Source organism: Ambystoma mexicanum, chromosome 2p (genome assembly GCF_040938575.1).
Source record: "Ambystoma mexicanum isolate Mex_15411 chromosome 2p, UKY_AmexF1_1, whole genome shotgun sequence".
In the NCBI taxonomy this organism is placed as follows: Eukaryota; Metazoa; Chordata; class Amphibia; order Caudata; family Ambystomatidae; genus Ambystoma; species Ambystoma mexicanum.
Genome location: NC_090923.1, coordinates 102,093,483 through 102,107,893, shown reverse-complemented (window position 1 = coordinate 102,107,893; position 14,411 = coordinate 102,093,483). Strand labels below are relative to the sequence as shown.

At 46.0% G+C, this 14,411-nt stretch overlaps 1 protein-coding gene across 3 annotated transcripts in view; it reads right to left on the bottom strand.

Moving 5' to 3' along the window:
* The window catches only part of LOC138566252 (solute carrier family 26 member 6-like), a 1,150,832-nt gene that overhangs the window by 470,051 nt on the left and 666,370 nt on the right, over positions 1-14,411 (bottom strand). For all 3 annotated transcript variants that reach the window (XM_069643338.1, XM_069643340.1, XM_069643339.1), the window contains exon 8: positions 11,705-11,787. In XM_069643338.1, coding sequence (XP_069499439.1) covers positions 11,705-11,787 — 83 coding nt within the window. The remainder of the gene's footprint in view (positions 1-11,704; positions 11,788-14,411) is intronic.

The following is a 14,411-nucleotide window of genomic DNA, read 5'->3' as shown; positions in this document are numbered from 1 at the left end:
GTTTCCTTTGGTCCCGAACCCTGCATCAATATTATGCAGCATCCCAAAAGCGGCATCACACTTCACAGTGGTAGACTTGAAAAACGCATTTTTCTCAATCCCTCTGGCCGAAGAGAGCAGGTACCTGACAGCATTTACATTGGGGGGAAAGAGATATGAACACTGCAGATTACCGCAGGGATACTGTGAGAGCCCAAGCATATTCAACCGCATACTGCATGAAGACCTGGGAAACCTATCAGTTGAGAGTACAATCATTCAGTACGTAGATGATTTACTAGTGTGTGCACAAGACAAGGAAACATGCAGAAAAGATTCAACAACACTCCTAACACTATTGGCCAACAAGGGGTACAAGGTAGACAAGGGAAAGTTACAGTACTGCATGACAGATGTCCTGTATTTAGGACAGCTGATATCAAAAGATGGAAAAAGAATAATCCCCGATAGGGTAGAAGCTATAAAATCAGTAGTAGAACCCACAACAGTGAAAGACATGCAGAAATTCTTGGGAATGTGCAACTATTGCCGAGCATGGATACTAGACTATGCAGCATACACTAGGCCCCTACTGCAAGCACTCAAAGAAGCACAACAGGAAAACAAACAAATAGAATTGTCAGAAGAGATGAGCGCATTATTCCAATCATTAAAAGAGTTAATTTCAAGCGCTCCAGTGCTAGCGAATCCTGATTATGGACGCGAATTTTACCTATTCTCACACTGCAAGGGAACATTGATGACAGCTGTTCTAACACAAAAGACGTCCTTAGGACACAAGCCTTTAGCTTACTACAGTGGCACTTTAGATGCCGTAAAGCAAGGCCATTTTGCGTGCGAGCAATCACTCGCTGCAGCCGCGTTCGCGATTGAGAAAAGGGCCACAATAGTAATGGGTTGCCCTGTGACACTGTTTGTGGAACATTCATTATTTGCAATACTTGAGAGATCAAAAAGCACATTGACAACACAGCGGGCAACAGCCTATGAGATCATATTGTCTAGCGCCAATATCCATGTGGTGAGATGCAAGACAGTGAACCCCGCAACATTCATTACAGAAACATGCACACTAGAGGACATGCAGGACCACGATTGCGCAACCTACACAGGAGAAAGAGGGGGGGACACAGTGGTGTGTGAGAACGCACTGAGCGAGGGGTAAGTGTACTTCGTGGACGGGTCTGCATCGATTGATGCAGACACAGGAGAAAAACATGTCGGTATGGCAGTGGTGAGGTTAGAAGACGGCGAGTATGAAACACTAGTACAGTACCGCCTCCCATCACATTACTCCGCACAAGCAGCAGAACTGGTTGCGCTCATAGAAGCACTACATGCAGCAAAGGATTGTGCAGTGACAATATATACAGACTCAGCTTACATGACGACGACAGTACATGGAGGACTAGCGAGATGGGGGCGAAGGGGGTTTCGACGGGCAGACGGAACACCAGTACAGCATGCAGAATTGTTGAAAGAATTAATTGAGGCCCTACAAAACCCTACTACAGTAGCAATAGTTAAGTGCCAAGCACATACATCCAACACAGACGTTGTGTCCTTGGGGAACGCGGCAGCGGACGCTGCCGCCAAGGAGGCTTCCTATTTTCAGAAATATGACACAGGTGAGTACATGCTACAGCACAGGACAAACAAAGAGCCCCCAGAAGGGTACAACATGATGCCCATATCACAAATACTAGAATTACAGGAAGGAGCTAGTGACGACGAAAAATTGATGTGGACAAAACGAGGGTGCAGCAAATCGGGAACAGACTTACTGTGGCGGCAAAATAACTCAGGAAAAGTGGTAATGCCAATCCAGTTGTTAGAAATTGCGTTCCAACAACTACACTTCCCTGCACACAATACTAGACAGCACATCGCAGCAGAAATACAGGAAGAATGGTTCGTGCCCTGTCTCCAGGAGCACTTATCTCGATTAGCGATGGAATGCACAACATGTCAGATATACAATTCAGGAATGACATTACGCACGCTCCGGGGAACAATTCCAAAACCCATTGGCCCATTCAGGGAGCTACATATTGATTACGCGGACATGGGGGAGAGGTGTAATGGCGCCCGGTATATGATCGTGGTTGTGTGTCCATTTTCAAGGTGGGTGGAAGCAGGACCCTGTGCACGACCTGATGCCAAAAGCGCCGCCAAGTTCCTAGTAAGGGAAGTGTTCCCGCGCTGGGGAATTTGTGACGTGATTCGCTCAGACAACGGCACTCACTTTGTGAATGAACTTTTCAAGGAAGTCACTACATTATTTGGAATAAAACATAAATTGTGTTCGATTTATCATCCTCAAAGTAATGGCGTAGTGGAAAAGATGAACGGACTGTTAAAGGGCAGGTTATCAAAACTATGCTTTTCATTGAAAAAGAATTGGATTTACTGCCTACCCCTTGCGCTATTTGAATTGAGAAATCAGCCAAGTAAAGACCACCATTTGTCCCCGAACGAGATCGTGACTGGGTGACGAATGAACACAGCACACTCTTCACTGCGCGAACACTCAGATGCACAGAGAAGCGCTGCAATACTGGGAGATGAGTTCACAGACTATTTAAAGAAATTGACAAGGGCAGCGCGCGCAATATCAACGCAACTCTCCCCACCCTTCACTAGAGAGGAGGGAAACGTAACAGGATCTGTCACGGAGCCTGAGCAACAGCTACAGCTGATGCCGGGCGACTCGATTTATGTCAGAAGCTTTGTACGTCGATGGAATGCACCACGGTTCCATGGCCCATACGAGGTAGTATTCTGCACGCCCACGGCAGTGAAGGTGAAGGGCTTGAGGTACTGGGTGCACTTGACCGATGTACGGAAGGCACATAGCAGTGTACAAGAGGAGGTAGATGAGGAGGCACAGACAACAGCAAACGATGCAACTGAGCAGAATGTCTGAATATGAACTTGTGTGTGTGTGTTAGTAATGGACTTGAATTGGAAAAAATAACTGATGAGGATACTTGCATTCTTATGTTACGAGAAGAAAAAAAAAAAAAAAAAAACGTTTTTTCTTTTAACTTGTTGACTTGTATGTACTTAATGGAATGACCAAATTATGGCCTGTATACACCCTTGTCTGTGAAAACCCCTCCCCACATCCCTACCCGCTTCCATTCCCCGTCAAATATATATATATTGGCACTGATGGTGCAAGCAAAATGTTTACATGCATACACTTAATGCACTTTTATATCTCAAACAGGAGCTTCCATGGCATCTAACGGGCAGCCTGCAACGGATAGAATTAGTAGAATGAGAGAATTAATACATGAGAGATGCAGATATTCGTATGAGTGTGGAATATCAGCATGCATTACATTGTTTTTTATGCTATTATTTGGCCTGGTTACATATTGGTTTGTAGCGTTCATCTCTATCGAGATGAACGAGGGGGGAGGGATTAACAGCACTACTGGGATTAACAGCACTACTGGGACCAATTCAACTGCAAGGGCCAATACTAGGGAAGGTGATTTTTTGGAATGGGACGGAACTAAACTTGTATGGGGTTATCATACCACACCATCCAGTGCTGTCATCTTACAAAGAAAAGAGCCACAGGGTGGAATCCAGAACAACACAGTGTCTCCACCAGGGGTATCTAATTACAATGCCCACAGTTTAAATGACCGAAACCCGTCTGCCATATCATGGTTGTATAACACCCCCACCAGCCAGCCTGCCCCCACACTAAAAAACAACATGCATGATAATGTCAGGGAGGAGGAGGAGAAGCTACTGGCAATACACGAAATATTATATGATGCATGGGCCAAGGGGGGCGGGAATGAAAAAGGGGGGTCTAGGTTGTCCCTTGCCCAGGAGGTTGGGAAGTACATGAGGAACAAGTATAACAGACGAAAGAGGGAAGCAGGGAGGAGGAAGTATGATGAGTACTACGGGTTAGGACTAGATAAAATGGAAGACCCACGACACCCCCACCAGGCAAATAAATGGTACGCGGATATGAGTGCCACGGCTAAACAGACAACAAACGAGAGCTGTTATGTCTGCTCCCTCATTCCTCACGCTTCAGGTACACCCAAAGTATTGCTACCCAAAGAATTGCCAATCATAGATGCCCAATGTCTCCTTCATCTCACGTTATGCAGGATTAAGAACACCTTCCAGGCACATGGAGTTACTTTTCAAATGTTGCAGAACGAGAAAACGTGCTACCCGAAAACGGCAGGGGTGGTATGTCTGGAAGAACCATTTTTTGTAATACAAGGGACACTTTTTTCGGACAAGTGGAAGGATGAAGAAGTAATGTGCAAAGCTGAAGCACTGAGAGGTGTGGCACCAGAGAAATTGCAGTGGATAGAAGAAAAATGCACACCAGTATGGAAGGAACACATCTCAAAACTAACTTGGGTAACAGCCATTGAGAAACCCTTCAAACTACAGAACGAAATAGACTATGAACTATGTTTTAAAGGAGAGGGGAAAACCCCCATGAGAACGAACAAAAACTGTAACAAGACCCTCACCATCCCAGATCTAAGAAAAGGGACAGCGGTCCTGATGGACACGTACTGGGTATGCGGCAACCAGGCATACCTACACCTCCCCCCGTCATGGAGTGGCAGCTGCTTAATGGCCACTCTGCACTCAGCCCTAATGGTGATACCAGAAAGCCACATCGATGGGAGCAAAAGGACACAAGAACGCATGCAACAGAGTGCGGCCCAACCAACTGCAGAGTCACAAATGTATGTCCTGTCCTCCGGGAGCAAGGGAGAGGTGCTCACCCGTAACAGACGAGCATCAAATTACATATCAAAGGCATCATCAGAACTATTGGCTCAGATCCCAAACAAATATCGATTATTCAGCTCAGCAGAAACATTTTTTGCCTCACTCGTCTCAAGTGTCCAAGCAAGAGCAAACGCAAAATGGCTCCAGATAACACGCTGGGAATTGATTCAGCTGGCAAACGACACTGAAGAAGGGTTTAACATAATAAAAGTGGAACTAAGGGCTCTACGACTGATGACCATGCAAAACAGGTATGTCCTGGACCTGTTGACGGCGATGGATGGAGGTGTTTGGCGAAAAATAGGAAGTGCCTGCTGCACTTTCGTACCTTCTCAAGACGCAGAGAACGGCTCCATGTCCCATGTCATCGAAGCAGTCCACAACCTAGGAGAAAAAATGAAAATGGAAGGCGGAGCGGAAGACAGTACGTGGTTCGATAACATCTTCTCCTGGGTCCCCTCATGGCTTGGAACAGCTGTGAAATTTTTGATGCCAGCTGTGGTGTTCCTCCTTTTTGTTTTTTGCCTGTGCCAGGTGGGTCTTCGATGTTGCGCTAACGCAGTACCTAATGGTGCAATGATGATGGTGACAATGGGCAACACTCGTGGGACAATGCAACACATGCAGGAAGTACAGGTACAAACAGGAACAGATGACACACCCAGATATCAGCTGGTGCCTATCTATCACGACAAAGATATTATAGATAAAGCATGGCACACCACCATTAGAGAGCCCCGTGTACTAGAATGGTACCAGGAGGTGTGGGTAGATTTGGCGGGAGATGGCGGATGTATATACCTGACTTGTACCACAGATGAATATGCCAGAAGAGGGGAAAGCTTACGGGGGGTGTGCAGAGCATGGATGCCCATAAAAGGCACACCTGCATGGGACGAGGCAGTGGTGGACGAAGTAGAATGTAGAAGGTTGGAGGAGTTAAAGTATTCGTTACTTAAGTAACGAAAGGGGGGAAATGTAGGGGAGGAGTGGTCCAAAAGACCCCCCCCCCTTGCCTACATCTCCACCCCAGGTGAGGGCCATGGCTCATCGGGCGTCCCCTCCTACCACCAGGGCCCAGGTGGTGGATGGCTCACCTGCTGAAGACATTGCCCGCACGCATTAAATTTGGCTAGGCCTCAGAAACCATTTTGTCTACTAAACATGGTGTGAGCTTAGCGCACTGCAGCGCGGCCTCCCCCCTTGGAGAGTTTCAGTTATCCCTGTCGCCGCAGCACCCTGGCAGATCTGCTGTGAGCCCGTTCCCACGAACAAGACGGACATGAGCTAGCATAAGAGACTAACATTGTAACAGTTCACCTTCCGCAGTGTATCATCGCTCCCAGCATGACCCGGCCAGCAGGCCTGAGCGATGAAAAGAACGGTAAAATGGTCATCAGATGGCAGAGAGTCTCTACATAATAATGTCAAGACCACTTGCAAAGTATGCTTTTCTTCACAGAATCTCTTATGTTACAAAAACCTGTAAAATGTACAAACATAGAAAGCATGCTTCCATGATATAAGCAATGACGAGCCCACACCACTGCAGTTGGGTACTACTAATGAAGGAGCGTTCCAGAGATCCATTTGTTACGTGTATTACTGGGGAATTTACACTTCATGGTTTTGCGCCATAACCGAACTAATGCTGCTAGAGTACATGAGAAGACAAATGTAACCATACAGAGGGCTCATGTAAAGGATGCGCGAGAATGCACTTGTCATGTGTGTATGTCTAAGCCCCATATGTGCCCCCACCGTCACGTACAGTGGCGGGTCATTTTCTATGGACTCTACCAACCGTAATACTACCTCACTTACTGCAAATGTATATGCACAGAACTAATTACTGTAATTGTTAAAACAAAAAGTGTACGAATAAGGTGCTCAGGCTGGATATAATCAAGACACACCCAGCAAAGTTGAAATGCATGTTTTAAAGTGATTCGAATAAGTAGTACAGAATGTTCAAATGTTTATGATGTTTTTACCTAAAGTCGGCAACATACGAGGAGGATACCTTTTGTGAATATGTGCAAGGCCACTGCCCCTCCCACCCTGCGAAGACTGCCAAACATGAGAACAGAGGCCCGCGCCGCGCTGCTCTACCTCCCCCAACCAGACTGGAGCCGCTTCAAAGATTTGTAGCCCCTTCTGCAGCATCCAAGGCCACGGCCCGCCACCTGCATTATTTACAGCACAGCAGTAAACCTCTGCCTGAACACACACTTCCAAAGGCGCCCCCTCGTAAACCCCACAACCCACCGGATCATCTTAGACTTATAGCCCTGTGTAATCAGGACACCCAATACTTTAACAACACACAGCGGCACATCCATAACAACTTCTAACAAGACAGAAAGACCTGTACCGCCCGTCCCAGGCCCTGAAGCTCAGCACCTCGACCTATGACCCTGGTCAACCGGACACTGGTAACCATGCCCTGACGTATTACCATCACACCCCTCACAAGGTACATTCCTCCTGTGTTGCATTAACCTGTAGTATAACCTATTGGAAGATTTACTGAAGAAGATAATACTGCTATGACTGAATGACTGCGGTGTGCATGGCCTAGGGCAAATAAATCAGGAAAAGACATTCATCTCTGACACTGGCCGCGAGGGCACAACAACACCGCCCGGATGAACTCTGCCAACCTGCAAGGCCCAGCCCAACCCACGAGGCCGACCAGTGACGTTCTCCAGCCATGGCCAACCACATCGCTGCAGCACCTATAGTTAGTCGTCGCCACCCAATCCCATTGAACTTGTGCCCCCTATAGTGTGTAGGTTCTTATGACTTTTTTGTAAATATATACGCCTGTCTTTGCTATTGTCAGACAGAGCGCTCTCGGAGTTTGCAGAGTTCTTTGCATGCCCTATTCTGATTGATAAACTCCCATTTAAGCTCACCCGCACTCTGTCTTGGCTTTATTCCCGGCTTGGGAGAGTCCTTCATTGTCTCTCATTGCGGGGAGGATCGTGCTGGTTGGGGACGCTTGCCTTCAATGTCTACATGCTGGTGGAACATCTTGATCTTGATTAAGTAAGCATTGATGGTGGTAGAGAGGGTTAATGCAATGCTTGATTGATTTGAAGATGGCTATGCTTTCGTTGTTGGCCTTGGCAATGGTGATCGGGTAGTAGTTGGCCTTGACAGTGATGATTAGTTTGTGTGTGCAGTACAGAGTTCTTTGAGCATGGTCAGGTCATAAGCCTTGCTGGATTGTCGCCAAGTCTTTTCTTGTTTTCTGTTGGATAATTTTTTGAGGTGGAGTTCTTTAATGTACCAGTGTGCCTTGTTTCATCGGGGAATGGTGATGAGGTCAAGGACATTAGCTTTCCTGTGCAATGGGTCTTTCATTTTCTGTGTGAAGCTCAGATTGTCAAGAAGGCAGTTAGACATCTTCATTCATAGACTTTGTTGCTGGATTTGCGAGGGATGTTGAAGTCTGTGAAGTCTCCGATGTTGGGATTTTGGGCTTGGGTGGTGTGTAGATGTGGTGGAAGGTGGCTGTCCATTGGGGAGAGTGGGAAATGGCAGGAGAGGTTTTCAAAAAATCCTACGGTGGTGACGTCCTCTTGGGAGGATGACCATGATGCCTTGTGAATAATGGAGAAGCCTCCACCCATTTTGTTTGGACATTCTTTTTGTAGGATGCTGTAGCCATTGGGTGAGGATGTCTAGGATGTGGGTGGATATGGGTGTCATCCAGGCCAGTAAATGAAGATGGTGACTAAGTCATGTGTGGTGATGAGATTGGTGATGTCTGCTATGCAGCTATTTGCTGAGCAGATGTTGAAGAGCATCAGTTTTCGTACAGTTTCAGATGAAGAAGGGCTGATGGGTCTATGGTGACACAGGTGAGGTTGCTGCAATGCAATGTCCATGATGTTGCTGGTGGGCTGTGTGGTGGGTGAAACAGGGTGATGGGCTGTTGGGAGAGGGATAAATAAATATATGAAGAAGCTTACATGATTGTTTGAGAAGGAGGGTTTCTGGTCCTGCTTCCTCCCAGTCGAAAAAGGAATTGTCAATTTCTTCATCTGCACTTCACTTCAGACACCCGGACAAATGATGTGCTGTGATCTAAGAGTTAAGTAAGAAAAGGAAGGGACAGGCTTCAATTCAGGTGGGTGGGGCAGTGGGCAAGTGACCTATGTCCACCGGTCCCAGGTGACCACCTGCAAATTTAAAGAGGCAATGGCATATTCAGTCCAGGCATGGTGCACGTACTGTAGGTCTAAGACTCAAGTGGTCTCAATATCTTCTTCAGTTCATGCAGGGTGTGAGTAGGTCCAAGACTCAAGCAGTCTCAAAGGCTTAAGTCTTTTCACAAGCTTTTACAGGCTTGAGACCAACCATTGTCAAGGGGTCCTTCCAACTTCTTCCCAAACTCTGAATCAGGGGCAAGAATCTGCAGCCTCCTCACCCCTCTGTAGCTTTGGTTCAGGCTTCCAGGAAGGTTCAGCGGCTCCAGCATCCTCTGATGTGGATTCCTAAACTCAGACTGCCTTGCTGACTCTGAATATGGGTTTTTATAGCCAAAGAACTATATCGTCTGTTTTCGCCATCTGACCATTCGTTGTCTGTTTAATACCCTGATTCTCCATAGGCAACTTGTGTGTTGGGCTCGGCATCCAAGATTTAAGAGCTTCTGAGTGTGATGTCAGCAGAGTGAGTGGAGATAGGGAGAGATGAAATTCCCGTCCACCATTTTAGATTCACATCCTACATTTGGCAGCAGCCTGAATGCTCGAAGCTTCTCCCTTTCTTCGCATGAGGCAACTTGACCCGGGGGGGAGCATGCAGTTTCACGTGTGGTATCCCTGCTGAATTCTCTGGCAGTCTTCACCTCTCCCTAGGTAAGGGAAGTGGTTTTTCTTATCATCTCCAGTATTAGATCTTTCTTAGATCCACATGCTAGAATAATTCCACATTATCAGGATGAGAATCATCAGTAAACACAGGAACGTATAGCAGTAACAAAAAGACTAGCCTGCAGCCTATCTATGCCAGTGTGTACCTTTGGACTCTTTTACCCCTGGGACAATGAGGGAGAGAGGCAGAGGCCTCACCCTTGGAAGCCATGTCAGATGCAGTTATCATATCGCAAGCAGGGGCATCTTCCAGCATAGTGCCATAGTTTTTCTGAAGAAAGATACTCTTTGACTGCTTCCTTTACCATGCCAACAAAGGTACATTCTTTCCATGTTTTATTTTACCGTTCCATCTGATGGCTGATGGAGAGAGTGGTATGGCGATGCAAGAACAAGGAAATATCTTTACATAGAAAGCCAATCCCGGGGAAAGAAATGTTTTAATATCAAAGGCCCTCACACAGAGTGTATCTACTGTGTGCACCTCAATCAGAAGCCTGAACTGTGCAAGATCTTAAAATCGTTTTCTACTAAACCCTTAGCTGAGCGAAGGCGACTGTGCCACGACTTAACTGACGTGCATTTGTTAAGTCGTTCAGGCAGTGCAAAGTGTCTGTTCCAGTGTTTGTTACTACATCCCTATAATTATCCGAATGCAAGCTTACCTGACCTCTGCTATGACAACAGCCCAGCTGCACCTCTTTTTTTTCGGCTGGCCATCACTGGAACACACGGACATGTTCCTTCCCAAACAAGCACCCTTTTCCGTTACCTGGTGGCCATATTGTTTTGGGGGTTTTATTTGGTATTTTCTTAGGAAGTGGATGGGTGCAAACTCTTTACCCAAAATAAAAATCTATGGCACATGGGAAGTGCTGACATTGGGCTGGATCTTCCCGGATCCGGCATCTGGGAAAAATGTCTCCCCAGGTCTGGGATCCAGCTCCCCAAATCAGGGAACTACATGTGTACTCAACATTTATTTTAGAATGCCGGTGTGCTGTTTAAACTTTGCAGCGGGCCGGTATTGGAGCCATGGTCGTTCGGTTCAGAGGAGAGATAATTCCCCACAAGACCAGTTCACTTCACTGCCACAGTAATTCTGCCGAAAAGGCCCCATTGACTCCTATGGACAAAAAGAAAATGGGGACTTACACCGCCACTGCTATTTGTAATCGTGGTGGTAACCGTAATACAGTTTGGTGCTTCAAAAGGGGTGCACATTTTATACTTTGATGACAACATTAGAAACTGAGCTATTTCCAAGGTGGTCATGATTAATTTTCTGAGGGTCTGAGATGCATATATTTATGGAGGGTGAGCCCCACCATCCGCCCACACCCTCCCGCTGGGTGGGTACTCCAGTAAAAAAAGTCAACTACCAGCACTTACACGGCTGCTAATGGTCATGGCTGTCACCACTGGCTGTTCTAGTTGGTAAAGGCTCCGTCTAACCTTGTTTAAGGGTCAAACGTTGCTCAGGCCTATTATCCCAAGCAACAGGTCGTCACTGCCCATTGTAAAGCACCTGTTTGACAGTCTCAGGTGACCTAACAACGGGCACCGTTATTAACGGGCCCGTTGTTAGCTCCCTCCCATTCCTATTGAGCCCTTTGGGGGCTCGAATGGGAATGGGGATGCACAGGGTCTGGGTTCCCTGAATGGGGAAATACTGGGTCCTCCAAGGTTGGAATGGCCCGGTATTTCTCCATTCAGGGAACCTGGACCGGTATGCGGAAAGGGGGTAGCCCTGGCCCTAATAGCACCTTGGCTACCTCCAACCTTGGAATGAGGCCTTGTGTATTCTCTCTAGTACCAAGATTCTTGAAGAGGCATTATCCTCGCCTCAAATAAAAACAAATATATAATCAGCCGAAAGGAATCTTGTATCAACTATGGAACAAGCAGAAAGGTTACTTAATCATAAATAAAAACAGTTCATTAATGGAGTTTAACTAAGCATTAGATGCAAAAGCAATGTTCCTTGAGAGTTTCAAATAGTTTCAGAACAATGATAATTCCACTCTTACCCCGCTGGGATCACTCCCACAATGTCGATTCCATAACGAGCAGACATGTTTGTACCATAGGAAATTCCAGTACCAATAACAAGCTGAAAAAACAGAAGATCAGAATGATTTTTGGTAACATTTTTCTGATGGATACTCCAACTTCTCAAAGACAAAGCATTTGGAGGTAGAGCCAGGCATAAGGCAGTAATACTTAAACCGGGCGCTAGGTGGCCTTACAGTGATGATGGTATACGGATCAAGCGTTCATGACATTATAGTTTGTTATATTTCCCTGCACACATAAAAATTGAAAATATGCACCAATTCTGAGAAATCAACTCATCAGAAATGTACCAATTCCCACTGATCAGCAAAAGGAAAGCAGTTAATGAGATGAGCAATCTGCGGATCATACAGCCCCATCAGAAGGAACCAAAAGTGACAGAATGCCATCTGTGCATGTGTGCAGTCTTGAGCTTTTGGGATTTTGTAATCCAAAATGATCCTTGTAATTCTGTCCCACAAAGCGAGACCAGACAATCAGGCCTCACTTTCATCAAGGATCCCTGTTTGAAAATATAGTGCAGATGTGTTCTCTTTGTTGGACCCGTTATACTCAAAACCACAATTTCTATTTAATTTGGCAACATGGCAGCAACAGAATAAAATGTACATTTCTGACAAACAGTCTCCTGAAACCATACTCATCTATAGCAGCACAGGGGTGGCACTTTCACATTCTCCAGCCAATTTGGTTCACTAAAAAGTGTAGTAAATACGACATCCAAATGCAGCCTTCACATTGGAGGGAACTTTCAGGGCTACCTCAAGAAGGCAGCCGCCAAAGGATTCCTTACTTGTACAGAATCAAAGTCATTCCAAAAATTGCATTGGACTTTTTGGAGAATCAAAAACTCGGAATCCCTTTGAAATTGAACAAGCAGTTTTCTTTTTTGAAAATATTTTTATTAAGTTTTATAACATAAACATGTGGAAAACAATCCCCTTCCTCCCACCCCCTCTCCCCGGGATGTTCCACCCATCAATTTGGTTTCTGTTTGTAAGTTCAGTCTCTTATCTGAACATATCCAGAATCCTGATTTTGTGTGGGCACCATTGGTCCACATAGTCACTTGTAGGTACTCCAACGTGTCCGACAACTCCTCCTTGAATTTCTGATGATTCCCCTGCAGGTTGTAAGTGATGTGTGCCATTGTTATGTGGGACCACACTCTACGTATCCAGTCTATTGCGATGGGCGGGGTTCTTTGCTTCAAATTTTGGGCGATTTCCAACCACACCCCCATTAGAAGTCCCATAAAATGTCTTTTCTGTGTTTTGGTAAGGGTTTTGTCTTTAGGGTCCCAGATCCCACACAGCCACACCTCCGCTCCCAGAGCCCCTGCCCCAGGGAACATTGAATTCATGTGGTCCTTCGCATCACTCCATTATTGTTGTAGATTTGGGCAGTCCCACCAAATGCGTCACCAGTTACCTTCCCCGCCACATGCCCTCCAGCATACGTCTTGGGAGTCACGGAACATCGCGTGGAGCCTTTCTGGTGTGTAGTGCCATTGTAGGATGATTTTCATCCACATTTCTTTTGAGTGTATTGCTCTCATAAGTTTGGATATCATCCCCCACGTGTATTCCCACCGACTCCCGGGGATCGTCCTTCTCAGAGTCTTTTCCCATCTCTTGATATATTGCCATGTGACCTTCTCCTCTATGGAGTTGATGAATCTATATGTGTTCGAAACACACTTCTTTGTCCATCATTTGACATGATGTAGTGTTTGAATGGGGCTAGTTCGCTGGTGGCTGCTTGTCATATTCTCGGTGTGTCTAGCCAGTGGTACAGTTGGTCATATTTATACCTATCCTGCCCCTTCAGGTGCATTAGAGCAGTGCAACCTTCAAAAGTTCTTATCTGTTGGTCCTGATACATGTCCCCCACCATATAGCATCCCGCTTCTTCCCATTTCTGAAAAGCCTTTTTCTCTAGACCTGGCGGAAATTCCGAGTTTCTAAATAGGGGCAATAAAGGGGCTGGGTCATTGGTTAGAGTACCTTTCTTAGTTGCTTCGTCCCAAATTTCCAAACCTGCCTGCATAATTTCGCTTATGTGTAGGTTTGGATGTCTATGTGTCTTCCCCGCCCCTAGCAAATGTCTTGTTGTGGTTGTCGCCACTGCCCTGTCTTGGGCCACCCACAGTTTTTGGAAGTTGTCCAGTATCCATTCCCTCAGCACCTATAGTTGGGCTGCCTCATATTATCTTCTAAAGTGGGGCAGTGCACATCCCCCATCTTTTCGGTAGGTTGTTAGAACCGAGTTTGAGACTCTGGGAGTTTTCCCTTGCCAGATCTATTCCTTGACTGCTTTTTTTAAAGATTTAAAGAATGATTGGCAGGGCCTGAAATAGGTACAGAAGTTTGGGTAGGATGGACATCTTGATAACCATTATCCGCCCCCACCATGATATCGATAATGGGTTCCACCTTTCCATGTCCCTTTTAATTTTTTGCAATAGGTTCGGGTAGTTCTGAAAGTATAATTGCTGTATTTTATGTGTAAGGGTGATACCCAGGTATTTGGTCCCCATCCTGGCAATTTTTAATTGGAGATTGTCTGCTACCGAATGAGTTTGTGTTGTATCGCCCGCAAGTATCAGAATTTCTGATTTCTGCCTGTTTATCTTAAGTCCGGATATGGAACCATATTTGT